The 26,785-nt window shown below is 53.0% G+C and overlaps 9 protein-coding genes across 9 annotated transcripts; 3 read left to right on the forward strand and 6 right to left on the reverse strand.

Moving 5' to 3' along the window:
* Positions 1-588: 588 nt before the first annotated feature.
* On the reverse strand, positions 589-2,397 carry BO86DRAFT_352237 (tRNA (adenine-N(1)-)-methyltransferase). Its single transcript, XM_025669470.1, has 4 exons — positions 2,171-2,397; positions 1,960-2,106; positions 1,808-1,878; positions 589-1,738 (listed from the first exon to the last, which is right to left on the reverse strand). Exons 1-4 carry the CDS (start codon positions 2,316-2,318, stop codon positions 626-628), a joined length of 1,479 nt encoding a protein of 492 aa, XP_025532917.1. The 5' UTR covers positions 2,319-2,397; the 3' UTR covers positions 589-625.
* A 1,088-nt stretch (positions 2,398-3,485) lies between these two features.
* BO86DRAFT_394806 (uncharacterized protein) lies at positions 3,486-6,912 on the forward strand (the record flags this gene model as incomplete). Its single annotated transcript, XM_025673256.1, has 8 exons — positions 3,486-3,573; positions 3,631-3,644; positions 3,713-3,789; positions 3,853-4,155; positions 4,218-4,366; positions 4,419-4,555; positions 5,214-6,592; positions 6,648-6,912. 8 exons carry the CDS (start codon positions 3,486-3,488, stop codon positions 6,910-6,912), a joined length of 2,412 nt encoding a protein of 803 aa, XP_025532918.1.
* A 261-nt stretch (positions 6,913-7,173) lies between these two features.
* Positions 7,174-8,726, reverse strand: BO86DRAFT_385017 (FAD-dependent oxidoreductase). Its single transcript, XM_025671013.1, has 3 exons — positions 8,595-8,726; positions 8,093-8,486; positions 7,174-7,838 (listed from the first exon to the last, which is right to left on the reverse strand). The coding sequence occupies exons 1-3, from the start codon at positions 8,671-8,673 to the stop codon at positions 7,298-7,300; spliced, it is 1,014 nt and encodes a 337-aa protein (XP_025532919.1). The 5' UTR covers positions 8,674-8,726; the 3' UTR covers positions 7,174-7,297.
* A 1,150-nt stretch (positions 8,727-9,876) lies between these two features.
* Positions 9,877-11,238, forward strand: BO86DRAFT_76429 (uncharacterized protein). Its single transcript, XM_025677652.1, has 3 exons — positions 9,877-10,296; positions 10,385-10,684; positions 10,753-11,238. Exons 1-3 carry the CDS (start codon positions 10,046-10,048, stop codon positions 11,123-11,125), a joined length of 924 nt encoding a protein of 307 aa, XP_025532920.1. The 5' UTR covers positions 9,877-10,045; the 3' UTR covers positions 11,126-11,238.
* A 177-nt stretch (positions 11,239-11,415) lies between these two features.
* BO86DRAFT_385019 (GATA transcription factor LreB) lies at positions 11,416-13,898 on the reverse strand. The gene is made up of 2 exons (XM_025671014.1): positions 11,957-13,898; positions 11,416-11,823 (listed from the first exon to the last, which is right to left on the reverse strand). The coding sequence occupies exons 1-2, from the start codon at positions 13,620-13,622 to the stop codon at positions 11,783-11,785; spliced, it is 1,707 nt and encodes a 568-aa protein (XP_025532921.1). The 5' UTR covers positions 13,623-13,898; the 3' UTR covers positions 11,416-11,782.
* A 1,885-nt stretch (positions 13,899-15,783) lies between these two features.
* On the reverse strand, positions 15,784-16,970 carry BO86DRAFT_374970 (uncharacterized protein; the record flags this gene model as incomplete). The annotated part of the gene is made up of 3 exons (XM_025670463.1): positions 15,784-16,158; positions 16,225-16,506; positions 16,680-16,970. The coding sequence occupies 3 exons, from the start codon at positions 16,968-16,970 to the stop codon at positions 15,784-15,786; spliced, it is 948 nt and encodes a 315-aa protein (XP_025532922.1).
* Positions 16,971-17,720: 750 nt separating this feature from the next.
* BO86DRAFT_328814 (dolichyl-P-Man:Man(7)GlcNAc(2)-PP-dolichol alpha-1,6-mannosyltransferase) lies at positions 17,721-19,677 on the reverse strand. The gene is made up of 3 exons (XM_025668651.1): positions 19,587-19,677; positions 19,254-19,532; positions 17,721-19,192 (listed from the first exon to the last, which is right to left on the reverse strand). The coding sequence occupies exons 1-3, from the start codon at positions 19,603-19,605 to the stop codon at positions 17,793-17,795; spliced, it is 1,698 nt and encodes a 565-aa protein (XP_025532923.1). The 5' UTR covers positions 19,606-19,677; the 3' UTR covers positions 17,721-17,792.
* A 189-nt stretch (positions 19,678-19,866) lies between these two features.
* Positions 19,867-20,462, forward strand: BO86DRAFT_394812 (YOS1 family protein; the record flags this gene model as incomplete). Its single annotated transcript, XM_025673257.1, has 2 exons — positions 19,867-19,900; positions 20,002-20,462. The coding sequence occupies 2 exons, from the start codon at positions 19,867-19,869 to the stop codon at positions 20,460-20,462; spliced, it is 495 nt and encodes a 164-aa protein (XP_025532924.1).
* A 1,216-nt stretch (positions 20,463-21,678) lies between these two features.
* On the reverse strand, positions 21,679-24,564 carry creB (ubiquitin C-terminal hydrolase CreB). Its single transcript, XM_025677653.1, has 4 exons — positions 24,311-24,564; positions 23,921-24,058; positions 23,845-23,858; positions 21,679-23,756 (listed from the first exon to the last, which is right to left on the reverse strand). Exons 1-4 carry the CDS (start codon positions 24,344-24,346, stop codon positions 21,704-21,706), a joined length of 2,241 nt encoding a protein of 746 aa, XP_025532925.1. The 5' UTR covers positions 24,347-24,564; the 3' UTR covers positions 21,679-21,703.
* Between the last annotated feature and the right edge of the window lie 2,221 nt (positions 24,565-26,785).

Here is a 26,785-nt window from a genome sequence, read left to right on the forward strand (position 1 = left end):
TCATGATCTACTTGTAGATTGGATCCTGGTCGCGAATTCCGTCTTTCTTCGGGTTCTTTTCCCTCTTTGCTCTCCCTCTTTCCTTCCCCCCCCCCACCCTCCTCCGTTTGAAACTCTTTTCATCCTTTTGCACTCAAGACAGGCGAATGGGGTCATGTTGCTCTTTGCTGTTGCTGTTGTTGTGTGTATGCATGGTTGGCTGGTCGGTTGGGTTACATAGTCTTGAACCCTGATACGATTTATCTTTCGTTGTGTGTTCTTTTTTTTTTTTCATCATTTGGAGATGCAGAAAGCTGATTTGGTTCTTTTACCCCCTTTGAAAGAGGTCGGGTCTGATGGTGTTGTTGGTTGAGAGAGTGCTGCTCTTTCCTCATCACTTGTAATTTCGCGGTTGCACAGTGGAAGAACCCTGTAGTTCTGGTAATCCGTAAGACACTTATCTACGTAATGGGGGTTGTAGACTGGCGGGTTGGTCCTAACGGGGTCCTGTACCTATAGGTGCCCAGGATGTGGTATTCCGAAATGGGTATCTAGGGAGTCACACAATCTATTTCTATACTAATTTACAGACAAGGGGTATATTTTTTCCGGGGAAATGGGCTACACACGGTGTGTGTCGCATAGCCTACGCGTCGGTAGTCACCTTCTCCTTCACCTTCCAATCCTCAATCCTTCTCCAAATACCAATGAATCCGCCTCCCACGATCCTGGTGCCAACCTTGGGTCGACAAACTAGCACTCGATCCGCATCCTGTTCCGCTGAGCTGGAAGCCGAGGTCGTAGCAGCTGTCCCCTCCGCAACCTCCTCACCAACCGCCCCCTCTTGCTCTCCCTCTACACCCTCCTCCGGCACGGAAGACGCGCCGGCCCCAGCCTCCGAGAGCGTCTCCTTGCTTTTCCTCGTCGCATGCCGCACATCCCACAGCCGCCCGCTACTGATCCCATTGCCCAGCTCGACCACCTTCTCCTGGATCAGCGGCAACCGCTCCCGGCGGATCAACTCCAGACAGTCGCCGATCTGGGTGACGCTGGGCGCGAAGACCGCGAGCAGACCGTCGCGTTTCAGGATCGAGGTGACGTGCGGGATGCGCAGGTGCGCGGAGGGCATGTCGAGGATCGCGTACGAGAGGAATGGGTCCACCTCCGTCTCTGAAGCCGTGGTTGTTGTTTGGTTATCGGCCTCGGCGGTCGAGGCGGCGGAACGGCTTCGTTCTTGTTTCTGCGCCGCGACCCAGGTCTCGACGGGGCCGGAGTAGAAGTCGACGTTGCCGGCGTAGATGCCGCGGCGGAAGCCCCGGACGAGGGACTCGGCGTGGCGCGCGGTTTTGTGGGTGATGTCGACGGTGTGGATGACGGCTTTGCGCTGAGAGCGCCAGTTGTCCCAGGTCGTTTGGATGGCGAGGGTTTCGGTGGGGTCTGTTTCTGAGGTGGTGGTGGTGGTGGTCGAGTCGGAGGTGGAGGCGGCCGGTTCTGGGGTTGCTTCTGTTGTTGTTGATGCTGGTGAAGCCGGGGGCTGTGACAAGGTGCGGGAGGAAACGAGGTCTTTGACTTGAGAGGTTGTTGGAAACGGGGGTGGAATGGAATTGGCGCCCTGGATGGCACGAGCGAGATGGAGGGTCAAGGACCCATGGCCGGTGCCGGATTCGAGGATTTCGAGGGGAGCTTGTTCGGAATCGGAGGAAGGAGCCACGTGGATGTCGAGGAGCGAGACGATTAGATTGGCATCTGCGGAGTAGATCTAGACGGGTTGCGAGTCTTTCGTTAGACGGGGGGATCGTTCCTAGCCCGTTGTGGTGGTTGTACATACCGGTGTCACCAGGCGAGGCGTCATTGCGACATATTCCTCGAGAGTGGGCAGATAGAGCCTGTATTCCGGGCCTGGACAGATATGTACTGGTCAGCGCTCTGCTTGTTTATCCTCTCATCTTGGTGGTACAAGATTGCCAAAGGTAAACATACCCTTGTGTGACGGGATCAGTTCTCGCACTCTTCGGCCGATAACATCGTTATGCTCCAACCTCCCCCGACGAACATCTGTCCGGCCACCCTTGCGCAGTGGTTTGGTCAAAAGAGGCGTCTTTCCATCGACGACGGCTCTATCCCCCTCTAAGAACTGTCAGATTCAAACTACATGCAGAACAGCAATCGCAAGCGGGTGTGATCGCCTTACCCCGGAGATAGGTAAAATTGGTATCAATGGACGGGAAACGACGGGCGATGGATTGAGGTGGTAAAGAGAGACTCGGGCTTGGGGTCTTGGGCGCAGCTGAAGGAGTCGGTCCCAAGATCCGACGCAGTGCTTGCAGCAGACGCGCCATTGAGGGCAACTGATTTAAGGTAAATGATAAACGGGTTCTTTAACTGTTCTCATGCATCACAACGAAACTTTTCCGGTTGATGAAAGGGACCGACTACGCTTTCCTTATCCGGTTCCGGTCCGACTCGCGCCGCTTTTTGTACCCCAAAGGGCGGAAAAAGGCCGTGGAGGAGTTAAAGAGTGCGTGTGCAGAGCAGGAATCTCACTGTTCCATCTTATCGTTCTTGATCTGGTCAACAATGATTACTGGAGCACCAAAGACAACGGCTAGTATAACAGCCCAACATGCTTGACATGTTCTTGCAGATACTAATGGGATACAGACGGTAGCTTGACACAAGCGACTGCAGTCCTTCTCTCTTTGAGAAAGTCATCGAGCGTAACGCTATAGTTAACGCCCGTGACCAAGCATTTGCCTTTGACAACCTTCCATCTACCAATGATCGGACCCAGCCACAGCCCGTGGTGGTCGAATATATCGACCATCTTCTGTGATAGATGCAGTCAAGTGGTGGAGACCGAGTCCCTCACTGAAGAGACGGTCCGCTCCCGTTGTTTCCCCCACCCCCAGCATGACTGGGTCGGTGCATATTCATTGAAAGGCTGAAGTGAGTGGCCGAAAGAGCTCCGAGATAACTTTCGTCTTGTTCCATAAAAGCCCCCCCCCCAAACAATTTCCGTTGCGGAAAAAAGAATACAAAACAGTTCACTGATGAACTAGTCTCGAATTGGCACAGTATCTGGGGAAACTCCGCCGATCTAACGACTGACTCAAGCGTGGCCCAATTGATCTTTGCTCGACGGCGGGTTTCGTGATTATCCACTCTTTCACTGATCGAGTCTAGCTGCTGGACTTGCTGACTCTCTCTTCTTAATTCTCCCCTCTCCAACGCGGGGCTCTCTTCAAAATTCCCCAAAATTGCCCTCAACATCCACTTGACCAATTTTTGGAATCAGTCGATATCTGTCTGCCCGCTCCCCCGCCGCGGCCTTCTTCTGCCCCTCAATCAGGTTTGTCAATCCCGCTTCCCAGCGCCAGCTGTTCCCTTCCCGTCCTTCGTCCTTTGAGATTAAGCCTGATCGGTGAATGCACTGAATGAACATCGCATATAGTTGTGTCTGACATTGCGGCACTAGAGAAAAAGAAATCCTTCTACAACTACCGACCATGGCCGCCTCTAATCTTCCATACATGAAGACCAACCCCAAAATCATCTTCTTCACGGACTTCGACGGCACAATCACTCTTGAAGACAGTAAGCTTGCTCTGGCCGTGACGTCAGTCCATCAATCCTGCTAACGAACTTGAACAGGCAACGATGCTATGGTAATCTCTTAGTCTGAGTCGATCCATTGTTTCGCTGTCTTTGACTGACTCTCTACTTCATTCGCAAGATCGATAACCTGGGCTATGGGCGCGACAAGCGCCGCGAAGGGAACCTGGCGGTCCTCGAAGGCACGATGAGCTTCCGGTACGTCCGGCGAAACAGGGTCAGCTTCTTGACGGTCGGCTAATCTTCAACACCCAACCCCAGTGACTCCTTCCGCGACATGTTAGACAGTATCAAGACCCCCTACAATGAGTGTATCGAGTACCTCAAGAAAAACATGAAGCTCGACCCCTACTTCGTCGAGTTCTACCACTGGTCGCGGGAGAACAATGTGCCGATCGTTGTTTTGTCGTCCGGCATGATCCCCGTTATCAGTGCCCTCTTCGAGGCATTGCTAGGCGGCAAGCCGGACGGCCATCTCTACATCGTTGCGAATGAAGTTGAGAGCCGTGATGGGAAGGACATAAACAGTGAGGGTGGTTGGAAAATCAAGTACCACGATGATAGGTAAGGGCCTTCGCACTTGAACCTCGTAACCAGTCCGAACAGAGCTGACGTCATATTCCTAGCCATTTTGGCCACGACAAGTCCTTGGAAATCAAGCCCTACGCCGCGCTACCAGACAACGAGCGTCCAACCTTGCTGTACGCGGGAGATGGGGTCTCTGATCTGTCTGCCGCGGCAGAGACGGATCTGCTATTCGCTAAGAAGGGCAAAGGTAGGCTTGTTGTGAGATCTTCTGATTGAGTTTGGTTGACTAATACTTCCAGATCTCGTGACTTTCTGCGAGCGTCAAGGGGTCCCCTTCACTCTGTTCGAAAGCTGGGAGTCGATTCTTGCGACGACTAAAGACATCCTGGCGGGCAAGGTCTCTGTCAAGAAAGTGGCTCAGGAAGGATTGGACAAGGTTCATCAGGGAGCCAACAAGTCCTGAAGAAGAGGCGATTTTTGCAGCAATAGATATAGACTACAGGGCCATAGACGTATAGGCAGGCCAAGTGCTAGACTCTATAATGATAGATAGACATGACATTCAATTCTGATCAGTATCAATCGATCGTATTTTCAATGGCCGCGGCGATGAACCAAATATCCCCAACTAAGCTAGTGCAGGGTTCCCCCTCAGCTAAACTACAAAGGGATAGCTCCCGTTCAGCTTCCGATTTGACGGGCCAGAGCCATGTGACCAACTCCCCACCGCCTGCCGGTCATGGTAAGGACTGGGGGCGGACTCCGCTTGGGGCAGGCCAGACAACCGATCGCCTTCTCTCCCCTCCTGAATTCGAGAGAAAATCATCAAGGGCCCCTTGTGAGATGACCGGTGATCAGGTCCTTCTCTTTGGCAAGCCCCTGAACCTTTTGTCCCGTAACTTGTGTGCTTCAACATGCTCCTGTACTTGTGGCCGCTTCACGCATCTGTTTAGCACTGGCTAGGGGTACCCATAACTAACAACACGACTTTTTAGCATGACACGCCGACTTGTATGTTTGGAGCATCTGTGCATCCCTGAGATTGATACTTGCTTGCGGGAAGATACCTTGCTAAATCTGCTGTCTCTTTCCAGGTTCGAGCGGGCGTGCAGCTCGCCATTTTCGCGTCCTTCGTCACACTCCTCGTCGTGGTCTTGGACAACCGATTCCGCGTCCTCCCTGCCTCCATCCATGGCCACCTTCCGTCCCACTACAACGGCCTCGTCGTCACTGATGTGACAGTTGTCACCTGTTCGTCCGTGAACGTCTTTTCCAGCTGCAAACCAAACCCACAGACGGCATGGTCGCAGGTGGAAAAGGATCTTTACCTCCGCACCGGTTGGACCTCGAGCGCTTTCGTCCGCTTCGAGCGCAAGAAAGAGGAGGAGCTCCTCGCCAGCGACCAAGTGGTCATTGACCTCAAGATCAGCCGACTCGTTCCAGAATACTCAGATAAGCCCGGGGACGAAAAGGAGACGTGGGAACAAAGACCCGGAGGCATCTGGCTGAAGCGGACAGCCAAGCGGCATGCGAGTGACTCGCAGAAGGCGATCACGGCCGTCGACGTCCTGTTCGGCGCGGATGCCGTGGACCCTCGTATTGGCTGGGAAGTGAAGGATACCCCGCTGCTACTGGATAGCCGGACGGAGGCCCTGGAGGCCCGGATTAGCGTTCGGAGGGGCGATCCCACCAAGACGAAGAAGCCAGTGCCTCGCATCAATGAGAACGGGCGGTTCAAGATCATGCAGCTCGCAGATTTGCATTTGAGCACGGGCCTCGGTGCGTGCCGAGACCCTGTGCCGGCGGAGTCGGTGGCGGGCCAGGGGTGCGAAGCTGATCCCCGGACACTGGAGTTTGTGGAGCGGCTCTTGGACGAAGAGCAGCCGGACATGGTCGTCCTGAGCGGAGATCAGGTCAACGGCGAGACGGCCAAAGATGCGCAGAGCGCGCTCTTCAAGTCTGTGAAGTTGCTGGTCGATCGCAAAATTCCCTACGCGGCTATTTTCGGCAACCATGACGATGAGGGAGACCTTTCCCGACTGGAATTGATGACGATATTGGAGGACCTGCCATACTCGCTCTCGAGGGCGGGGCCTGAGGAAGTGGACGGCGTTGGAAATTATTATGTGGAGGTCCTGGGCCGCGGAAGCACTCAGCACTCAGCTCTGACTCTATACTTGCTGGATAGCCACTCTTACTCCCCCGATGAGCGTCAGTTCCGCGGGTACGATTGGATCAAACCAACTCAAATCCATTGGTTTAAGAACACTGCTCACAGCTTGCGGAACAAGCACCACGAATACACTCACATGCACATGAATATGGCTTTCATCCACATTCCTGTGCCTGAGTACCGCGACTCTCGCAACTACTACCGTGGAAACTGGTCCGAGGCTCCAACCGCTCCGGGCTTTAATTCGGGGTTCAAGGACGCCATGGAGGAAGAGGGCATTTTATTCGTAAGCTGTGGACAGTAGGTGTCTCCCTTGTTGGATATGCAGATACAGGTGCGCTAACATCTCTCCCAGTGACCACGTCAACGACTACTGCATGTTGAACCGTGATCACGAAGAAAAGCCATCCCTTTGGATGTGCTATGGAGGGGGAGTCGGGTTTGGCGGCTATGGAGGCTATGGAGGCTACGTGCGACGGGTGCGGTTCTATGACTTCGACATGAACCCCGGTCGTGTTATGACCTACAAGCGGCTTGAGCATGGCGAGACTGAAGCCCGCATCGACGAGATGATGATTATTGATGGAGGTACGGTCAAGGGACCGGATCCAGAGCTTTAAGATACCGCCTTTTTCCCAATAAGAGTCTTCTTTTCTCTTTCTTTCTTTCTTTTTTTTTTCGTTTCCCTTTCCATTGACACAGAGCTCCATCAGCTTCACGGCTCGGCTTCTATCTTCGATGACAAACCGGAGTAAACTTTGACTTGACCTTTATTCTGTATTATACCTATACCTATGTGTGAGCTCGGAACCGGCATCTGCGGGCATTGGCAAAAAGGGGGGTTTGTTTGTTTTGCAGGGTTACTCTCCAAAAGATTGGGTTGCTATTTGAATGCATTATCGTTGTTTATCGAGTTTTTTGTTCTGGACTACTGTGGTTTCTTTCTTACTTTTCTCCCAACCAATTTTATGGTATGGATCCCCCCTCCCCCCTTTTGTTTTTTGATTACCACCACTTTTCGTAGAACACCCTTTCTCTGCCACCAAGTAACCCCTCCAATCTCCCCACGATCTCATCCGTCATGCCCGGCGGTCCGCACACGTAGGCTACCGTCTTTCCCGGCTCGATCGTCCCATCGTCCCCGCTTGCCGCGGCGGCCCGCAGATCATCGGCGTTGATCCGGCGACGGTGTATCCGCAGGTCATCGTCATCGTCGAATGGGTGTCCGAGAAGCGGAGAGGCCTTCTTCTCGTCTAGGTTCGTGATGAACAGGTGCAGCGTGATCCGGAGACGACGGAGCTGCGACTGGATGTTTACGATATGTCGGAGTCGGGAGAGGAAGAGGATCTGGTCCAGTGCGCTCTCGGGGGATTGGGTAATGGGTGCGGGTGCGGGTGCGGGTGCTGTTGCTGTTGCTGTTGTTGTCGTCGTCCCTGGCTGGGGGAGTTTGGTGGAATACAGGAAGTGGATGTTGAAGGATGGATGGCGGAGCGTGGTGGTTATCTCATCGTCATTGTTTAGATGGGAGAGCATGGAGATGAGAGGGCTGGAGGTTGTTGGTTAGCTGGGCTTCTTTTGTTGTCATTCGATCATGATGAGAAGGAGATCATTGGGGTTTGAGGAGTGAAGAAGTTTGAGGCTAAATGGGGACTGCATCCCGTACTGCTCTGGCAGCCCCAACTACCACTTTGCAATTCGTAACAACACAGTGTAAGCCAGTCCGGAGACGCGGACTAACCCAGGGTGCTCAATGCTATAAAGGTAGCAAAAATAAGAGAGGGTCGGACGGGGCAAGCTCACTTAATTCCCACTCCTCCGGCAATGAAAACCACATTCTGGATATCAGTCAACCGCACCCCGGACGGCGGCCACACAAAGCTCCCTCCCACACGGATGCTAAGCTCGGAACCCAGGATCTCCTCCGTGGGCCTCCAGAGCCACGCGCTGGCCGGATTCGAGGGCGCGTGGCGCACGGCGAGCTCGACGTATGGCGACCGACCCCCGGAGTTGAGCGGGGGCAGGCCCGCTTCATCGTTGGCGATGGCTTCCACGGAGGCTGTCTCGGCCAGCGAGGGAAGGACTTGTGCGTCCGCGGGGGTGGATGTGATACTGAAGCCTCCTGCGTTGGAGATGGAGGGGATATGGACGTCGAGCCATTGGCCTGGGAGGAAGGTCAATGGTTCGGGGTGGGACTGTATTGGGGGGGACGTGGTTAGTGCGACGAGGGTTACGAGTGGAGAGCAATTGGTATGACACAGAGCGAGAGCGATAGAAGATCGTGAGGGCTAGAGCAAGCTCTTACTTCTTGGTCGCTTTCTTGGTTGTTCTCCTCCGGACTCTGCACCTCGGGGGGGATGGTTAGTTGCAGCAGTCGCACGCATGGGTTGACCTGCTCGATATGCGACAGGCGGACGTTGTATAGTCGATTCTGGCGGGGCTCGGCGGCAGTGCGCATCTGATGGGGCAATGTGCCCTTCCCACTCGCTGCGGCACTCATCTGGTAACGCTGTAGCGTTGTAGCCGATTGTTGGCGCTTAATGAGACCCGGGGATTGTTGGAGATGGCGTGACAGGCCGCGTAGCACGGTGTGACTGCGCATCCAAGAGGCACCAATCTTGGTGATGGTTAGATCCGCGCGGTTTGATAATACCTTACCCGAGCGCTTGATTCGAGGTTGTGGATTTATAATTGACTGTTGGCTTCGTAGGATTTTGTTTGGATCGTTAATTATACGAAGGTTGAAAGTGAGCTGTGATTCGAGGTGGTGACGTCCATGTCATGTGCTCGGCTGCTCTTGTTTCCTCCTTTTGTTTCTCCAACCATCTCCAACTACTCCGTACTACTCCGTACTACTACCATCTTCGAGATTCAAGAGATTCTGCTTCAGTTTTTGACTTCTACGATCATTTAGAAGCATACATCTGAGAACACAATCGATGGCACACTTATGCCCTTCGTATGAGGGCAATACTCAACCTCAAATCATGCATGAACCGTCACAATAGCAGCACCAGTCATGGTTGGATGCTCCACCCGAGCGCTTCGATCTCAAGTGAGCACGGCCGTTCAACGAGTACCTGTGGGTAGTCAATCTTTGCCAGGCTTACTCCCCCTCATTGCAGAAGCAAGCCTCTCGGTGCGTGGATGCAGATCTTTCTTCACCATCACACGGCTCTAGTGTGTGACGGCCGGCAGCCAAACTGCCCACTCTGGCGCCTCATTGGCGACAAGCCCTAGGTGCGGGCGCTTCCTGGCCGACACGCATTGGCCAGATGCACCTGTAAGAAACATGCAACCGGTGCTCTCTCCGCCATAGTTTGTGATCATTTGCCCCTCTCCGCACGCATCGTGCCCATGGAGCCAGAACCATTCGACCTGGGGGTTCTTCCCTACGGGGAGGCGCCGGTACTTCATATCTATGCGCCCGCCCTATTCCAACAGACGCCCTCTCTGATTCCTTCCCTCCTGCTTGCAAAGGGACATATGCTCTCTGCCTATACGTTCGCGTTTCAGCTTGTTCGGCTTTGTCTTTGATGTCCCTGCACTGAAAAACTCCCAGCCAGCCGGCTCTGGCCCATTCCAACACATCTTGGTGAAAATACGAGCTCGAAGCGCCAGACAACGCAGGATTCTGGGTTTCAAGGGGACGGTTTCTTTCGCAGTCCCCCGTCTGCCAGATCTGAAGAGGGATCTTGGCATTGAATAGAGAAGCAGTACTATTCACACCGATTGCTCTCCCCTCCTCCTCTCACCATGTTCGGTTCCAAGAGGTTTTACTTCCCGACACGATGGCGGAATCATAATCTCCTGTACATACTGATGGGCGTTGAACTGCCGCTGGTGGTCATCATCCTAACATTGACCGGTATCGCGAATCATGACCTCTACCGCACGAAGCTCTGGCAGGATGGCGCCGACAATGGCTTCAACAGTAACCCAAATGAGGCTCTCTACGCAGCGGCTAATCACCGCCCGTTCACGACCCCGATGGTTTGGAGCTCACTGTATGTTTTCGAACCCCTGCAACTACCGAAGCTCAGTCTCTTCGGAAAGGGTAGGACCTCTCAAAAGCTAACTCGATTCTTCTAAAAGTATCACCAAGTACAACCTCGTCCTCGGTATCTTGGCTGTTTTCATGTGGATCACCAAGATTCCACTTCACATCCTTCACATGCTCTACCCGCCCGTGTGCGCCTTTGTTCACGCTGGCTTGGTCGCTGTTTGGATTTACTCAGTGCGGTATCAAGCCGGCCCCGACATGTCGGACCCCGACCACCCTCAGCCTGGCGCACCGTGGTATATCACCAAGAAATGCTCCGTGGCCTACGTGAAGTCGAATGTGCATTACTGCCAGCAAGCAAAAGCACTATTTGCGTTCTCCATCATCATCATGTATGTTGACCTCTTTCTTACTCTGGAACTGGTTCAAAGGCCTCCGCAAGCTAACAAACGCACTTCAGTCTCTTCTACTTTGGCATCGCCTGCCTCAGCCTACGCAACTGCATCATCACCGAGGAAGAGCGCATGGAGATCGAGGAGCGCCGGGAAGACGAGCGGGCCATGAAGGAGTTCGAGGACTTTGTGCTCAAGTCGCCGGGCATCCCCATGACCACGATGCAGCCCCTGGGCATACCTCCCAAGTCCCCCATGCACCACGTCACCGCGGCGCCGAGCGACGGCGGTTCGAGTTCGGACCTGCCCCTGCGCCAACACTTCAGCACCCCGAACCCACGGCGCTCGATGCAACAAGACTCGACGGAGACGCTGTCGGGCCATCAGCCCCAGCCGCAACCCTACTTCCCACCGCCACCGAAGAAGGCCGTCAAGAATTGAGTCCGGTGGGATCGTCGGTGATGAAAGGACGAGTTGTTACTGAGCGGACGGGATCGTTCATGAAGCCGTGAATCTGTCTGGCCGTGTGCATATTTCCTCGTCACGGTTCAAGCATGTCTCTCCTTTTCCCTTGTTGCCACGATTATCGATTGTCATGTCTAATGCATTGTTCATACCCCATTTCCCCTTCCGGAATAAGAGTCAATAGTTTAATCTTGTCGTCCCATGCACAATCTGAACATAGCTCATTTCCCACTGCCCCAAAATGAAGATCATGCGTGGATCATGAATTCGAACCGGAGGCGACATCGAGTCCATTCGATTTTAGTCCGAATATACATATCCCGGATAATATCATGCCACCATAGACACAAAGTCATAATCGAAAGCATTGGCAGTAAGATCCACAGACAAACCAGTCCACAAGCCAAGGGGAAAAAGAAAAAACGAAACATCCCAAGAAACGAAAAGAGAAAGAAGCAGGGGGTATCCTCGCAAGGGGGGGTTCTCAATGTCCAACCCTAAGTGGCAATTAATGCAGGTAGTACAGTAACAATCATGACAAACGTCGCGTCAATGGCCCTTGAAATTTCCCCCATTACACCCACCTTGCAAAGACAAGACCGGGGAAGAGTACGGAGTAGAGATTTTTGCTGGTCAGGGATCCTGGCGTTTCTTTTCTTTTTTAGCCCAGCGTACTAAATTATGTAGTTAGTTTATGGTCTTCTGTTGAACGAAAGGGAAAAGAAAAAGAAAAGAAAAAGGCCCAGTGCGAACAAAGCAATGAGTGGGAGAGAGGGGGGGGTCAGACGGGCAGGAGCATCAACTTACATCCACAAGCATTACACAACGTCTTCGGACCCTCGGGCCCCTTCCGCCACTCGGGCGAATCACTCGTCCCGCAGTCCGTACACATATACTCGCCCTTGAGTCGCTTCCTCCGGTCCCCATCCCCGACTCCTCGGTTTGCCTGGGGATCGTTGCCAGACGACTCGCCACCGATGTCCGAGTAGTGGACCAAACGACCGTGTTTTTGGCCGGTACTCAGACCCTGGGACCGTTCGCCCTCTCCATAGTACAGACCTGTCATGACTTCAATGCCCTCGATGTGCGACATGTCGTCGACCGCAGGCAGGCGGTCCATGACGCCCTCCATGCCGGGGAACGAGCGCGAATCCGCATCGTCGGCGTTGCTCGTGACCGTGTCGGAGGATTCGTTGTCCTCGCCGGAAGTGGAGGGGGTGTCGCGGGCAGGTGCCCGGTTGGTGGTGGATTGGGTGACGGTCTGCGTGGTCGTGATGTATGTTTGGCGGGTGGTGGTGGTCGAGGTGTGGACAATATGGGCATCTCTGTTGTTGTTGTTGCTGGCACCGCTATTACTGCTGTTGAAAGATTGCTGTGTCGCGTTGAGCTCTTCTTCTTCCTCTTCCTTGAGTTGCGCGATGCGCTGGTTGAGGCGGATGTTCTCGATCTTGTGCTCAAGGAAGGAGTTTAGGAGTTGGGCTCCCCGCGTCGGGTAAGGGCGACAGACGAGGAAAATCCCTCGGCATTCTGTTTGTTTCTGCTGCTGCTGCAGCTGCTGCGGTGGCGACGGGGATAGCGGTCGTGGAAGTCTTCTGTGACCATTTGAGCCCAATCCACTGTTGATACCATTACTGCTACTATCACTACTGCTGTTGTTGCCGTTGCTGCTCGCACTGGGGCTGCCGCTGCTGGCGCTTCGACCACCATTGCCACCACCAGGACCACTGGGCATCGACGAGGGATCCGAGGGAGCGATATGTGGATGTCCGTGCGCCTCGAGCAGACAGAAGGTGCTATCTGGCTTACAGAAGCGGAAATGGCAGCGCAACAGCCGGCCGGTCTGAATACATTCTTTCAATTCCTGGGTGAGAACGGACTTGTCGTCCTCGTGAACATAGCGGAACAGATCGCTTTTCTCGAGCGACTGGGCTTCGAAACCCGTGATCTCCACGCACGAGGGTGATGCATATAGAACTCGACCTTCGCGGCTCAGCAGAAGCATCAAGTCCTTCATCTCCTGCAGGACCCGCGAGGCCCAATTTTCACCGTTGCCGTTGCCGTTGCCGTTGCCGTTGCCGTTGCCGTTGCCGTGCGCAAGGGAGTCGGCCGACTGCTGGCCAACTTCGGCGCTGCCGGCCGCGGCCGCGGCCGCGGCGGCGGAGTGGATTGCTGCGGTGCCGGTGGCAGCCACGGGAGGCGAAGTGGGACGACCGGTGGGAGGTATAGATGAGGGTGTGGTTGACGATGAGGTCGAAGATGAATGTTGCCGGTGCTGTTGTTCGAGTATACCGGGGCCGGGAGTGGAGGCGGCTGGGCCGAGGGTGCGTGGGATGCTCCGCGCATCCATGACGCTATACGGGAAGTTTGGCAGCTGACCTTCGGATGGTTTTGAGTTTTGCTCGACTGGCGGCTGACGGTGTCCGTACGCCTGGTTTTGGTTCTGCCCGAGCCCTCGTGGGAAACCAAGTTCCATGTTCAACAAGTTTTGGGAGGACAGAGGAGAAGGGGTGAGGGAAAGGCGGAGATATGGAGCGATGGGAGGTGACCAATTGAAGATTGGCCTCCAATCTTATCAGTGAGAATGGTAATGTCGGAGAAAAGGAAAGAAATGAGGAAGGGAGAAGGAATAGAGAGCGCGTGCCAGACACGCTCTCTTCTTGAGTGTTCGAGGGTTAGTCGATGAGGAAGATGAGAAAGATGAACTGATGGAAGAGATCCAACGGGGAGATTCTCTAAACTCGCCTCGCCTCGCCTCGCCTTCCTCCGAGGGCGAGACTCGATCATGTTTGCATGTTTGGAGTGTTTGAATGGAATGCGAGCTGTCAATTCCAGCCCGAGCCTTGATTGGATCGAAGCTCCACCCCGAGTGGATCAGGTGACATCGATTGGCATTTCATCATCATCATCATCATCGTCATCAACCCAATCAAAATCAACTGGATGCATATCGCAATCTGACTGACTATCTTATAGTGATCCTCTACAGATTTTTGCGGGTCAAGCTCAACTACTTGAGTACGTCAAATCTGGCCGAACCCTCAGAGTCGAGGCAATTGAGCACGGTACGGAGTACTTACCGGTGCCTTCATCCGCTTTTATAGGGGACGTGCGTTTTCTAAGAATATCCTCATTCGCGGGGTATCACAAAAGACACGGCAACCCGGAGCTTGATAACAAATCCTCCAGACCTATAGAGATCTTACGCCTATATTATCCGGCCGCAACCCCCTTTCCCCCTGCTAGTAGCAGCAACACTAGCAGGGTTGGGCGGACGTGATGCATAATCTCTCTACCCCTCTCAATGATGCAAAGAGATTCCGTGGCGATCGCTGCCATATGCTCATATGTATAGTACTGTATCCAGTCATACTCCAGGGAGTATGGCCAGTACAATCGTGTTCCGTCTCCTTTCTCGCCCTCTAAAAGCTCTCTTCCTTGACGCAGCACAGGGAGGCACATAGTGATCTCCGGGTGACAGCATACCGTCGTACCCAAGATCCTGTCAAAATGCCGCACAGGGCTCAATCTTCTCATCAGCAAAGTGACCTATCGACTATCTCTCGTGCTCTTGCGCGAGCGACTTCGACAGGCTGGTGTCTGAGTCGGGGGTCTCCCCCCTCTCTCCCTCTCTCTTGTGGAAGAGTGGCGTCTGCAGCGGACCACCACGTCGACAGATAATTGCATCGCCGTGCATGACAGCCGCAGGTGTCGTCTGCAAAGAGAAGCAAGTCAATGTGACGGGTAGAGATAGGGAATCTGATGGATCCGATTAAGGGGGACGATCCTATGGCGTCACTGGCCTTTTAGCGTTATCCATTTTCGAGCTCATCCGAGATCGATGATTTTCGGGTAGCTGTTCGGTTTGCATCGAAGATTTCTACTTAGACTGCTTGTTTATTCATGCTTAAGGTTGCTGTTTGAGGTGAGGTAAAGTACCTGGGTTCTCTTGCTAAGAAGAGGGAAGTGGTGTGTAAAATGCGTTGTGCGAGGTAGTATCTTGACAGGCAGACAGTAAGTTCTAGAAGCATTCCAGCGTGTGTATGTCTCGATGGGATCCAGATATCGAAATTTGTGTCTTTTACCTGAGCAAGATTTGAAGGGAGAGGGTGGCCGAGTGCTAGGTAGTTCGCACCAGGCAAGCGCGGTGCGTCGACGCGATATATCACAAGTCGGAGGGAGTTGCTACGCTCACTCTACTGCTTATACAGGTACAGGTACAAGTTCGAAGAAACACTCAGAGTTGATCGAAGACTTTTTACTCTCTCTTTATTCAAATGGCAGTGCCACAAAGGTTAACATGATAGATACATGATCCGAGCACAACGCCCAACAACAACAACTTTTGCCAGAGAAAAAGCACAACACAATTCCAAGGCTCCAACAACGACAACAACAACAAGAAAGCTCCAAAGCAAGTCTAAATCACTCTAAGCATTCTCCAAACATGCCAACAAGCGATTCCAAAGACAGCTTCTCAGTTGACGCACGAGCAGGTCTGGCCAGCGTGGCGACAAGTACATTTGGTCAAGCCTCCACACATACACTTTCCATGAATAGTGCAGCGACCCTTGCAAGGCCCGGCGGGCTGTGTGAGAAACGTCAGTAAAGGACTCGAAAGAACATCGGGAGAAGTGCTAGGGGCTTACCGCTTGAGCGAGATGTGACACCGGGGTAGTCTCCACTTCCTCGTTGGTATCCAACTGTTCGTTGGTGTCCGACTCCTCATTAGTTTCCTGCTGCTCGTTGGTGTCCAGATCCTCATCGGTGTGCGAGGCCGAGCGAGTGTTCAGGGTGGATGTCGTGTTCGGGGTCGAGGTGGAGTTCAAGGTCGAGGTCGTGTTCGAACCCTCATCGGTGGGGAAGTTTTCCAGTCGGGCAGCTGGACTATCAAGGTAGCGCGTGCACGAGCATGGGATGCCAATCCTGGGGCAACGGCAACGGGTTATAGGGCCATTTTCGCAGTGGCACTTGTGCTTCAGATTGCAGATCCCCCTGCATTGCGGGGGAGGCTAAAGAGGAAGATAGTCAGCGAGGGCAAATGACAAGGTATCAGAGGCACCCGGTCCATGACTTACAAAGCGAGGCAGGATAGCCAGCGTCTGGTTGTTTGGATTTTCGGTGAGGTTCAGACCAGAAGTGGTGATCGAATCATCCGTGGTGTTCAGATCAGCAGGGGTGTCCAAATCATCGGTGGTGGTCGACTCATCAGCGGTATCCAGACCAACAGGGATTTCCGAGTCATCGGTGGTGTTCGAATTATCAGCAAGTTCCGAGTGATCAGTGGTATTCAAGCCATCAACAGCATCAAAACCACCCACATCGCTCTGACCATCGTCTTCCGCGGACTCATCGCGAGACTTGATGTGGTTGATGCATCTGCACGGGTAATGAGGAAGCCAGCAACGGCAACGAGTATATGGGCAGTGACACCATTTGTTTACGTCGCAATAGCCCACACAACTTTTCCACTAGAACAGCAAGACAAAAGTCAGCAACAGTTACAGGGAATCGATAAACCTTCTCCACTTACAGTGCCGGGACGTGGGGCCTGGTTCTTTCCTCCGCCCTGGATAAGGCCCTCGCTGTGGTCGTCACCATCAAGAACGGCGTCATCAGGGACAGCTTCGTCGGACACGGAGGGGACATCATGGTCTGCAGTAGGCTGGGTGTCAGGTTCTTCACCAGGGCTGTCCTCGTGCGAGTCCAGGTGGTCGATGTTCACAACATCAGTGGAAGTGGGACTCTGAGGGTTGGTCAGGGCAGTCTGCATGAACAACCCAAACACCAGAAGGAAAACAAGGAGATTCTTGAGACGGAACATCGTGAACGATGGAATGAGTGGATGTTGAGAAAAATTTCAGGATGAAAGGACTGTTGGAGGTTCTCAAGACAATAGGAAGGATGAGAAAGAAAGTGGGTGGTGGTGAGGAAGAAGACAGGATGAAGAAGGAGAGATATCGAGGGGGTTTTTATATACCACGAAGGCCACACGGCACGTTGGCGAACATTAAGATTACATCCAGCTCGCTACCGGAGATAGTTTGATATCAGGAGTGATTCTGGTGTCAGATCAGCTCGCTACCGGAGATTCTTGGTGATCACAGTGAATGTTGGGATAGAATATAGCTCGTTATCAGAGGTGGCTGGTATCTGGGGTGATTACACGACTAATATCAACTCGCTTCCGGCCAGATCAACAACTCAGAGAGAATTTTTAAAGATTACACCCAGTTCGCTACCGAAGAAGCTTGCTTGTTTGGTGGAAATTGTTAATATCAGTGATTCACAGACTGATAGCCCAAACAAAGAGATCACACTTGGGGTTGTTTGATTTGGGACTGTGCATGATACAAGAACCGGGGTGCCTCGCTATCATCTCTTCAGATGTTCCGTTATCCAACTAATGTTATGAGAGATTGTTATGAGCTGATGCGAGGTATGAGAAGTATGATGAGCAGCTAGGCTGCCTATCAAGATTTCAGTCAGAAACAATACAGTATGAGGATACTTAGATCTTTCCACACCTGTGGAAAGTCTCAAAACTAAGTCTAATGCTTTTTTTTGGTTGGAGCTCGCTGTAACCATATTGGCTCTATATAGTAGCTACATCCCAGTTGTAAACAAAAGTGGTAGTCTAGAAAATTCAAACTGTCTCAACGCCATCTCTCCCAAGGATCAGAACCTTGCTCTCCATCCTTACCTCCACCCACCATCCTCGCGTGACCGTCCGTCGAGCAAGCTCGCGAAGTCTACTCCAGATCTCAACTCCTCTGTCTCCCACAACATATACCAGGAGATCTCCTTCAACAGTGCCGAGAGCTTCATCACCAGGCCGGAGGACACGAAGTCCCGCGAAACCGGAAACAGAATCAATGGGTCGCCATTTCCCAACCACGGAGGAGGAAGACAGGATGAGCTCGGCTTCCTCGCCGGGCTCGACTAGGGCATAGTCAAATTTGGACCAGAAGGTAGGGTCCGACTTGAGGAGAGGAGATTCAGTTTTATCGTAGTTCCAGATTGGCGAGTCGGACTGGCTGGTGGGGAACTGGAGGAAGCGGGTCACGCCAGTCTGGCAGGCCAGATTGCCAAGATAGACTGATACATTGGAGGCGTTGTCTGAGGGAGGGATAGCATGGTTGTGGAGGGAGTGCAGGGCGTGTGCGCCGGGGTAGTTGGCGGAGGAGGCGGGCAGGAGGACGAAAGTGGAGACGATAAAGGAAGCTAGGGTTGAGGCTAGCAGGGCCAGGGAGAGAAAACGGTAGATGATCGATTTGGCGCGGTGTGTCCAGATGTAGGAGGCGCCTTGAGCGGAGACTGCGGTGAGGGCAGGGATGGTATAGATGACGAATCGCCATTCCTTGTGAGGCTGGGCGCTGTAGATGGCGAGGAAAACAAGAGAGGGAATGAGGAGAGATGCTGCGACGGAGCGGGTGGCGGGTTGCAGAAGCGAGATGGGAATGCCAACAAGATAAGTCAGAGGGTTGAGGAGGAGACGAGGGACGGCATTAATAAAGTAAAAGTACCACGGGTCAATGCCCCAGGCTGACGCTTGACCGTGGATAACATTAAACTTGAACGCCTCGAATTCGGGCCACAGGGGAAATTGCTGCCAGAAGAAAGAATCCACGACCACAGTCGTAGTTAAGCCGATAAGAAGGCCCACGATCCCGGCGGGAATGATCTCATGTACGACGCTGATACGGCGGGTCGCGAAAAGGAAGATCGTGTTGGTTGCGAGGAAGATGGCAAGCTCGGAGCGGAAGATGATGCCAGCTGCTGTCAGCAGACACAGAGCGAGTCGTGAGCGTCTTCGATACGCTGCGGTAGACAGTGATGGCTCTGAAAGAAGGTAACGCAACGCCAGGGTAGTCATTCCAAATGCGAACATGTTTGAGAGCGTCCGCGACGCATAGTACAGTACGTGGAATTGGCTGCTTTGGAACAAAAGGTACCAGATGGCGGTTGTTTTGCCGGCAGTACGCCGTAGACCTCCCGCAAATGACAGCAACGAAGCGGCATTAAATAGACCTAGAATAGCTCGGGCTGAAGAAATGACCCTTTAGCCATCGACCTTACGGCGGAGAACAGCTTTCGCGCTACTCACCAAGCAATTGCCTGTCGACTGAGTGCTGCAACCAGATGAACGGCCGCGCCAGACCGGCCAGCAGCGCGGCGCCGACGAATGTCCGAGGAACAGCACCCGGAAAGGTGAAATGGTCATAGTCGGCACGAAGTGTCTCACTGACATTGCTCGTGGGGATCCCGTATGCCAGAATATCATGAATGGCTTGTATATGGAAAGACTCCTCTACCTTGGTGTATGGCGCAACAACCAAATGGAGGAGAATAAGGGCGGGCACTGCGGCGAGGAGCAGCACGTAGACTGGAGAAAGGTTAATCGTTTTATAATTCTAACGAGAATGAACATAGCACTTACCAGCATCTCTCGCACTCATGATGACCCTATTGTTCTGACCTTGCGAGGATACAGTCGTGTTCAATGCATACGAGGAAGCAAAGAAGTTCGAAGTATGAAGACAGATGGCCAAAATCACATGAGTGGGTGCGTGCCTATGCCTTCCCGCAACTTCCCTTCCCACTCCGCCGTCATCCAACCTTGAACACCACAAAGTACACACACTCTCTCCGCTTCCACCGATCATCAACAACCTCCCACCACCAACCCTCCTCGACATTCCTGCAAACCTCCCGCCAAGATGTTCTTCTTCGGCCTAGGGAAACTGTTCTACGGTCCGTCCCCTCTCTCCCCGAGTCACCAATCCATTGAGCTTCCCGAATTCAATCCGCAAGCCAACCTCCGAAACTAACCATCGCGTCTTCTGTCTCCGCAGTCGTCATCCTCTTCATCAACTCCCTCGCCATCCTCTCCGAAGACCGCTTCCTCGCCAGAAGTACGTCCACACAGCTCCCGGAGAACCTCAACCTCCAGAACCTTCCCCCCTTTGGAACTCCTCAGCTAACCAAGCTCCCTCCCTCCCAAACAGTCGGCTGGGGCCGCATGCAAGCCGACGCAGCCTTCGGCGCAACCTACGACAACACCAGCGTCAAGGCCAAAACCATCAATCTGATCGCCAGTGTCCGGACCGTCATGCGAAGTACGTTCTTTTTCCTCCCTATGCCCTATCCCACCGAGACCTCAAGCCATATACTCCGAGCTTTCCCCCTCCCCCCAGACACCCTCGCGCAAAACCACTCATCTCCCGCACTACACCGCGAGTCCAGAAACCAACTAACCTCCAAATTCCCCCTGCCTCCGACGGAGGGTAGGGGGATCGGTATACAGTACCCTTAATCGTGATCAATACCATCGTCATCATCTACGAGCTTATCCTGGGTTAATTTACCCCAAACCAAAACAAAACAAAAAAAAACAAAAAGAAATCATTCGATGCCTCTCAACAGCTTCTCGACTTGTTTTTACCCGCACTTCACGAATCCCGATCTGTCATGTATACCTTATCTACCTACATATTCTTATACTATATTCAGCAGCGAAATTCTACGAGGTGTTCCCGTGCTTCTTTTTGCCGGTTCGGTTGTGTGGGGAGTCAAAGGATTGGGGAGTAAGAACAAGGAGTGATATATTATGGGAATAGAAATGGCAGTTGTATTGATGTCTGCTCGGTATGGGATATACACATATATGTGATGTCGAGATTTCAACGGATGGATAGGTCTCGCGAATATGGGGGCTGTAGAGGATATCGGTTAGGAAATGATATCACTGCGGTCGGGGTCCTACCCGCGAAGATGCTGGACGCAAGCGCATATGAATTACCAGCAAGGCCATGAAAGATAGTGGTTGTGTCAGTCCTGCGCGGATAGGCTGGAAGGGGACAGCGTCTTTCAAAATACCCTGCAAAAAGAAAACACTCTTCGCATACATATCACATTGGTATCAAGGTCTATATACTGCGCGTACCCGCAAGACTTGGCCCAGGCGAGTTCCATGCATGATATGTCCAGTCGAGGTGGGGCGTAAGCACGAAGTACCACTCCTGTGTTCAGGGGGGGAAAGCACCAGCGAATATATCCTCCCTCAAACTATTTGATAAACACGAATTGAGCATCCACCCCCTGGTGTCATCTCACCGGAATAAAACCATTGGAACAGAAAACACTTTCGCCGAACGCCCCATTTGCCCAGTGGTGTGACCCAGGCATGGGTATCACAGGGAGATTAAATCGGAGAACCAGAAAAAAAGAAGAGATGAAGAGAAGGCTAAATCAATATGCAGACCGAGAGTGATTTGGTCAATGCACCAAGATGCAGGCAGGTAGGAGCTGGCAGAATGACAATCGTGCAAGTAAAACAGAAACCGGATCCTGTTCGTTGACGCGCAGTCCTTTCCGCATGCATGATAGGGATGGGCCACGTCGTCAAAGTCAAAACGAATCCAGTCTGGAAGGCAAGGGTGATAATACATGGAGAAAAACAATATGTACGACAGAAATGCGTCTTTTATGTGCAAGAAAAGTGTAGATCTGATACACGTGGTGACGAGTAACAGGCCATCATGTTCACCATCATGTTCACGAAAGAATACTGAAGGACTTCTTTCTAATGCTGAAACTCCGCCATTTCCCATGAGTCTGCCGATCGCTCTTAGGGCTCTTGAGAGAATCCGGATCATCATCGTGAGGGACTAGAAGTGTCTCGGGAGGCGTAATCTTCTGAGGAGACAAGGGTTGGAGTGGCTCAGGTGGCATATTGCTTGAACTGGACGTCTCGGAATTGGGCACTGCGGGGGACCCGGAGGACGACGCCCGACTTTCCCTGTCCTTGCCCAGTCTCTGGCTGAAGCTCTTGCTGCCTCGTTTGAGTCGACTCAATCCACCACTCTTGCCACCGTCATTGCGTCGGTCTTCATCGGCCTTAGACGCTCGGCTGGCCTCAATCGCCGCCTTGATCTCAGCTTCCTCGCGTCGCTGGTTCTCTTTGTTCTCCTTGAACCGAGCTTCTTGCTCCTTTCGGCGCTGCTTTTCTAGCTCTTTCTCGGCTGCTTTCCGTTCCTTTTCCTCCTTGGCCCGTTCCTTCTTGGATTGAATGTCACTCTTCTTGGGGCTCAGTGGTCGCGTGTGGACCTCAGGAATAGGGGGCACCGGAGGGGGCACGGCTGCCGGAGTATGGGGAGGAACGGCTTCGGCGCCGATATGCTCGGTGTGAGTCGGGAGCTGAGGCGCCGTCGGCGCGCGTTTTAGGCCGGTGAATCGGTGAGGGTCCTCCTGCGAGGGGATTTGCGATGCACTGTGGACATGAGATAGCACGGGCGGCGAGACAAATCCATTCTGCTTCACGGTGGTCTCATTCAAATTGAGATCTGCCATGGTGGCATTGAGATCCTCCTGTTCTTGTTCCTTCATGACAGCCTCCATAGTAGTTTCCTGGTAGAACAGAACGTAGGCGCAGGCGAGTCCGGGTTTATCTCCAAAGAAGTTCCGCACGTAGTTCTTGTCCACAGGCTCCACCATCTCATCATCAAAGAGCAACCATCCGCGATCCTGAGTCTTGATGATAGCCACATAATGACCGTGGTAGGGACCGCCTCCGATATGCACCACGACTGCATACAGCTCGTACAATCGGTCAGGATCCTCTGCATCGTCCGTTGTGTTGAAAAGACGCAGGTGGTACGGGTAGACGACTCGGTGGAACAACTTTTGTAATTTTTGCAAGTCCTCCGTGTATTTGAAGCGCTTGAGATGGAGAGCCAAGATGCGGGGAAGGCGTTTGATTTTCATCCGCTTTTCTGCCTCCTGCAGACCGCCGCAGTTGTCACAGTGGAATTTATTCCGCTCGCAGAGCATCTCTTCTGCGGAGAATTTCCTCAAACACGAGGTAACCGACGAATGCTGTTCCAGATCCACCGACAGATCTAGGAAGATCTCATCTCGCTGAGAGACGTTCTCGCAGGTCAAACATTGTGTTTCCGACGTTAAGGTTCCTTCGAACAACTCGTGCACCCATCGCGTGGTGTTCGGGGTCTTGGAACCAGAACTTAGAGAGTGTTGTGAGGATTCCATGCTTTCGGCGGGTGGCAAGCTCCTCTCGGGCTGTTTCATGGCCTCCGCTTCGACATTCGCTACCACCTCGTTCAGTAAAAGGATCAAGAACTCATGGGCGTCCTGATGCATGGCAGTCCGAAACATCTCATGGTCCCGACGGAGGAGTTCCAACAAGCGCTGTGGTCGTGTTATACCAAGACGAGCCTGACTCGCCACAATCGACTCAAATATATCCTTCAGCGATGTAAATAGTGATTCCGACATTCCGTAACTGGCTGAGTTGTTTGTGGTTTCTAGAAGGGGGAGAGTCTGTAAGGCCATCTTCTTCTTGTATTCCGGTGAGTCTTTATCTTCGGGTTTTTGTGGCTGATTCGGGGGCGCCCCTGGACGCTGTGGCGTAGCAGCCTTCTGCTTCTCTGCCAGTGCCTCCGCTTCCATATTAGCAGCCGGGTTTTGGTAATGGAGATTTTTGGCCAATGCGGCTTCCAGGTTCTCTATCGGTGTTCTGGTGGGATAGTTTATAACGGCTTCTCGGAATGGTACTGAATAATAGAGGCATTGTAATATGGAGTTACAGTAACTATTCACGGACATTAGTGATTCGGTCACTTGGAGTATATGCCTGTACTTGAAGTAAGTAGACCGGACGACGGGCGTTAACAACTCACCATGTATTTCCGAACTGGACGAGGAGAAGTCTATCAGCAAAGTTCTAGGGGCGAAATGTCGTGGGGCCAGACTTACATTCTCCATCGCAAAGAACTTGTCACTGCCATCTTCTCGGATCGAGCCCATATCCTGGAGCATTTTCTCTAACGGGGTCATCGTCGGCGCCTGGGGTTCTTTCTTGGCGGGGGGCGCCCCAACCGAAGGCGTGGGTCCCTGAAGACAAGACGGTTAACATTCGTCGTTTAATAGTGGTGAGGACAAAAGCATTAATCTATGGGATCCTCGTCGGCCCCGACCGTGAAGCGCACTCAATGAACGGAAATGAGGCAGCACGGTTCTCCAGCATTTGGATAAAGCGATTGCGCCGCCGGGAGTAGGTATACTAAACCAGCCGGGCACAGACGAGTGGGAGACGATGGGTCGCGAAGAATCCAGAAAACCAGGCCGACCAGGATAAAGACTCACCACATCTCTCCGGAAACTCCTCAGAAAAGACCCCATGATTATCGCACAATCTCGTAAATCCTAATTCAGCCTCATCGGGCAACTGACGGTGGGAAACCGAAGCCGACACCCGGACCAGAAAAGAGAGCGGCAATGAGAACCACGCGCGGATCGGGGAGTGTCAGCAGGCACGATGGGAAGACAGGAAGGCAGGCAGGAGTGATCCTCGAGGAGTCGCGTTGTAGGAATCCGGGGATGGTTGTCGACAGGAACCAGGTAGAAGAATTCGCAGTGCGCGGAACCGCCGATAGTTGTTGCAGGGCTGGGGCCTGGCTGGATATGTGGATGTGAGAGCGTGGAATGGGGCGGAAACGTGAACGGGCGGCGGATTCGAGAAAAGGTGGAGAAAGACCGCGGTCCGAGTCGGAGACGAGGGAACCGAGAATGGCGCAGGAGATTGGATTAAAAGATCGAGAGGGGAGGGGGGGGGTAATTATCGGCGTAGAGAAGGGTGAGAGAGATTGGAAGCGAGAGTGAGAGTGTGAGAGTGTGGGAGAGTGAGAGGTGAGAGAGTAGGAGAGAGAAACGAGAAATGGGGAGGAGATGAGAAGGTGGGCAAGACAGGCAGCCAGAAGAAGAGAGTCAGTAGGTGAAGATGGCGGGAATCCCCAGGCTTGTCTGTCAGGAACCCTTTCCTTAGTCACAGCCTCGAAGCACCAACGAAGTATGTTATAGTTCAGTTCCCGTACGGAGTGGCCACTAACTTACCTAGTAGGTACAGTACAAACTTAGAGAGAACTCCTTTGCCTTTTCGTATCGTACGTACGGTATGGACCTGGTATTGGTATCGTCCCATCTTAACTGTCCTTAACTGTCCTACCCAATCAAGTACTGTACTATGTCACTCACCCTGGCGGGCCTGAGCGGTCATACTTTGGGACTTGAAGAGAAAATGAGGGGAAAAGAGGAGAGAATTGAGGTGATTTCCTGCTACATGAGTATGAGGGTACTGTCAATCATCTCATTCATAATTATATCATGTGCCTTTGTTACTGATTCTCCGACAAGACGTTCAATGGATTGGGTAAGCCTGGGAAAGCTGGGCCGCTGTCGGTGAACGTGGGAGTGGGAGATCGGTTTTGGCGGCATCTGTCGGTTCAGTCGGTAAGTTATCTTCCATGCCCATTCCCACCTTAACTCCGCGCTGATGCTAGAAACCAGAAATCTGACTAAGTGACCCCTTCCTTCAGAAAGAGGAGAACAATTCCCGGCCGTTTCCCTCATTCCAATGTTTTCTTGATTCCTGGGTTCCTTACTAAAAGGAGGAGGGGAAGAGGGGGAAAGCCGGATTGCTACGAAGATGTGGTCCGGGACATTCGAATCTCTACGTCAGTCACTCAAAGGACTTGGTTTAAGCTCCTCCACCAGACAATGAAACATGGACGTGCGCGAGGCCCAATCTCAATGTTAAATGGCCACAGGCAAACACCTCTGGAGCACATCCACCCGGTGGTCGGTCGGACTGCTAGCACCCTCGCACCCTCCGCCCAACAAGTGTTGTCTACTCCGTACTTGTTCGGTTAGACCAGCTAATAGTCACCGAGAATTCCAGTCAGCAGCCCTGCGGGCTACGAAAGGCTACACAGCCTAAGCAGGCTACACACGTTTACCAACGGCTCGACGTTGTGTGACACTTTCTTAAACCAGGACGTCGTGGTAGGCACCACCGTCAGGCCCATTGGGGCAGGTTGCAGAACGAAGCACAGCAGAAGCAACCAGAAAGTGAGGGTGAACCTTCTAGAGCCGGGCGAAGCAATCCTTCGGATAATATAGCACGCAGCATCAGGTGCAGCCAAAGGTTGCGGCCGGGGTTGCATCGACCTCGCCATCCCCCGATTATGATAGGTTGCCAGCCCATTGGCATGGCTCACCTCGCCAATGAGCCATCGCAGCCGCCCAAATGCTATCAAGTAGCGATCAAGATACAGCCCGGCCGAGCGACTGACCTGCAGCTGCAAGTATGAGCACCCAAACAAGATCGTTGGACCTACCCTGCCACGCCCTTCTCCAGTTTGCTGCAGACGAACAAAAGGAGAGGGATCGGAATATTGACCACGAATGACAAGCCATGAGATTTTGCCCTAGGCAGCGGGACAAAATGCAGTGCGTGATTTTACTTACCTCCCTGGTCGGGGCCTGTCCTAGCGGGCGTCCTTGGCGGGCGGCTTCGGTGCTGGCGGCCACGCTTAGCGGTTGTAATTAAGGAGTGACGAAGGTGAGTTTGACATCCCTGGGATAGACAGCTAAATATGGGAATGATAAGGGGGAAGCACGAAGGCAACCTGTTGGACGGAGGTCGAGTATTCCGGTTGAAAGTGTTCAATCCTGCGAGCAGTGAGCACTCTCAACACATGCAAGGTAATTGCACACCTTTCTACCCCACGGATGGGTCCTCATGGTCAGTCAGTAGTTGGTGTGGAAGACTTCCGACTCAGA

This window comes from Aspergillus japonicus, assembly GCF_003184785.1.
Source record: "Aspergillus japonicus CBS 114.51 unplaced genomic scaffold BO86scaffold_2, whole genome shotgun sequence".
Classification (NCBI taxonomy): Eukaryota; Fungi; Ascomycota; class Eurotiomycetes; order Eurotiales; family Aspergillaceae; genus Aspergillus; species Aspergillus japonicus.

What these genes read in the sequence shown, in the direction of transcription:
- BO86DRAFT_352237 (XM_025669470.1), bottom strand. Translation starts at nt 2,318, where the DNA reads ATGGCGCGTCTGCTGCAAGCACTGCGTCGGATCTTGGGACCGACTCCT. An exon ending in CAATTTTACCTATCTCCGGG is followed by an intron (nt 2,107 to 2,170) that starts GTAAGGCGATCA and finishes GACAGTTCTTAG; the next exon opens with AGGGGGATAGAGCCGTCGTC. An exon ending in CGCCTCGCCTGGTGACACCG is followed by an intron (nt 1,739 to 1,807) that starts GTATGTACAACC and finishes CAACCCGTCTAG; the next exon opens with ATCTACTCCGCAGATGCCAA.
- BO86DRAFT_385017 (XM_025671013.1), bottom strand. Translation starts at nt 8,673, where the DNA reads ATGCGTGCGACTGCTGCAACTAACCATCCCCCCCGAGGTGCAGAGTCC. An exon ending in ACCAAGAAAGCGACCAAGAA is followed by an intron (nt 8,487 to 8,594) that starts GTAAGAGCTTGC and finishes CCCCCCCAATAC; the next exon opens with AGTCCCACCCCGAACCATTG. An exon ending in GCCGGAGGAGTGGGAATTAA is followed by an intron (nt 7,839 to 8,092) that starts GTGAGCTTGCCC and finishes AACAACCTCCAG; the next exon opens with CCCTCTCATCTCCATGCTCT.
- BO86DRAFT_76429 (XM_025677652.1), top strand. Translation starts at nt 10,046, where the DNA reads ATGTTCGGTTCCAAGAGGTTTTACTTCCCGACACGATGGCGGAATCAT. An exon ending in CCGATGGTTTGGAGCTCACT is followed by an intron (nt 10,297 to 10,384) that starts GTATGTTTTCGA and finishes TTCTTCTAAAAG; the next exon opens with TATCACCAAGTACAACCTCG. An exon ending in GCGTTCTCCATCATCATCAT is followed by an intron (nt 10,685 to 10,752) that starts GTATGTTGACCT and finishes AACGCACTTCAG; the next exon opens with TCTCTTCTACTTTGGCATCG.
- BO86DRAFT_385019 (XM_025671014.1), bottom strand. Translation starts at nt 13,622, where the DNA reads ATGGAACTTGGTTTCCCACGAGGGCTCGGGCAGAACCAAAACCAGGCG. An exon ending in GTTGTGTAATGCTTGTGGAT is followed by an intron (nt 11,824 to 11,956) that starts GTAAGTTGATGC and finishes TACATAATTTAG; the next exon opens with TACGCTGGGCTAAAAAAGAA.
- BO86DRAFT_328814 (XM_025668651.1), bottom strand. An exon ending in AGTCGACAGGCAATTGCTTG is followed by an intron (nt 19,193 to 19,253) that starts GTGAGTAGCGCG and finishes TCATTTCTTCAG; the next exon opens with CCCGAGCTATTCTAGGTCTA.
- creB (XM_025677653.1), bottom strand. Translation starts at nt 24,346, where the DNA reads ATGGGGTCTTTTCTGAGGAGTTTCCGGAGAGATGTG. An exon ending in GGAGTTTCCGGAGAGATGTG is followed by an intron (nt 24,059 to 24,310) that starts GTGAGTCTTTAT and finishes TCTTGTCTTCAG; the next exon opens with GGACCCACGCCTTCGGTTGG.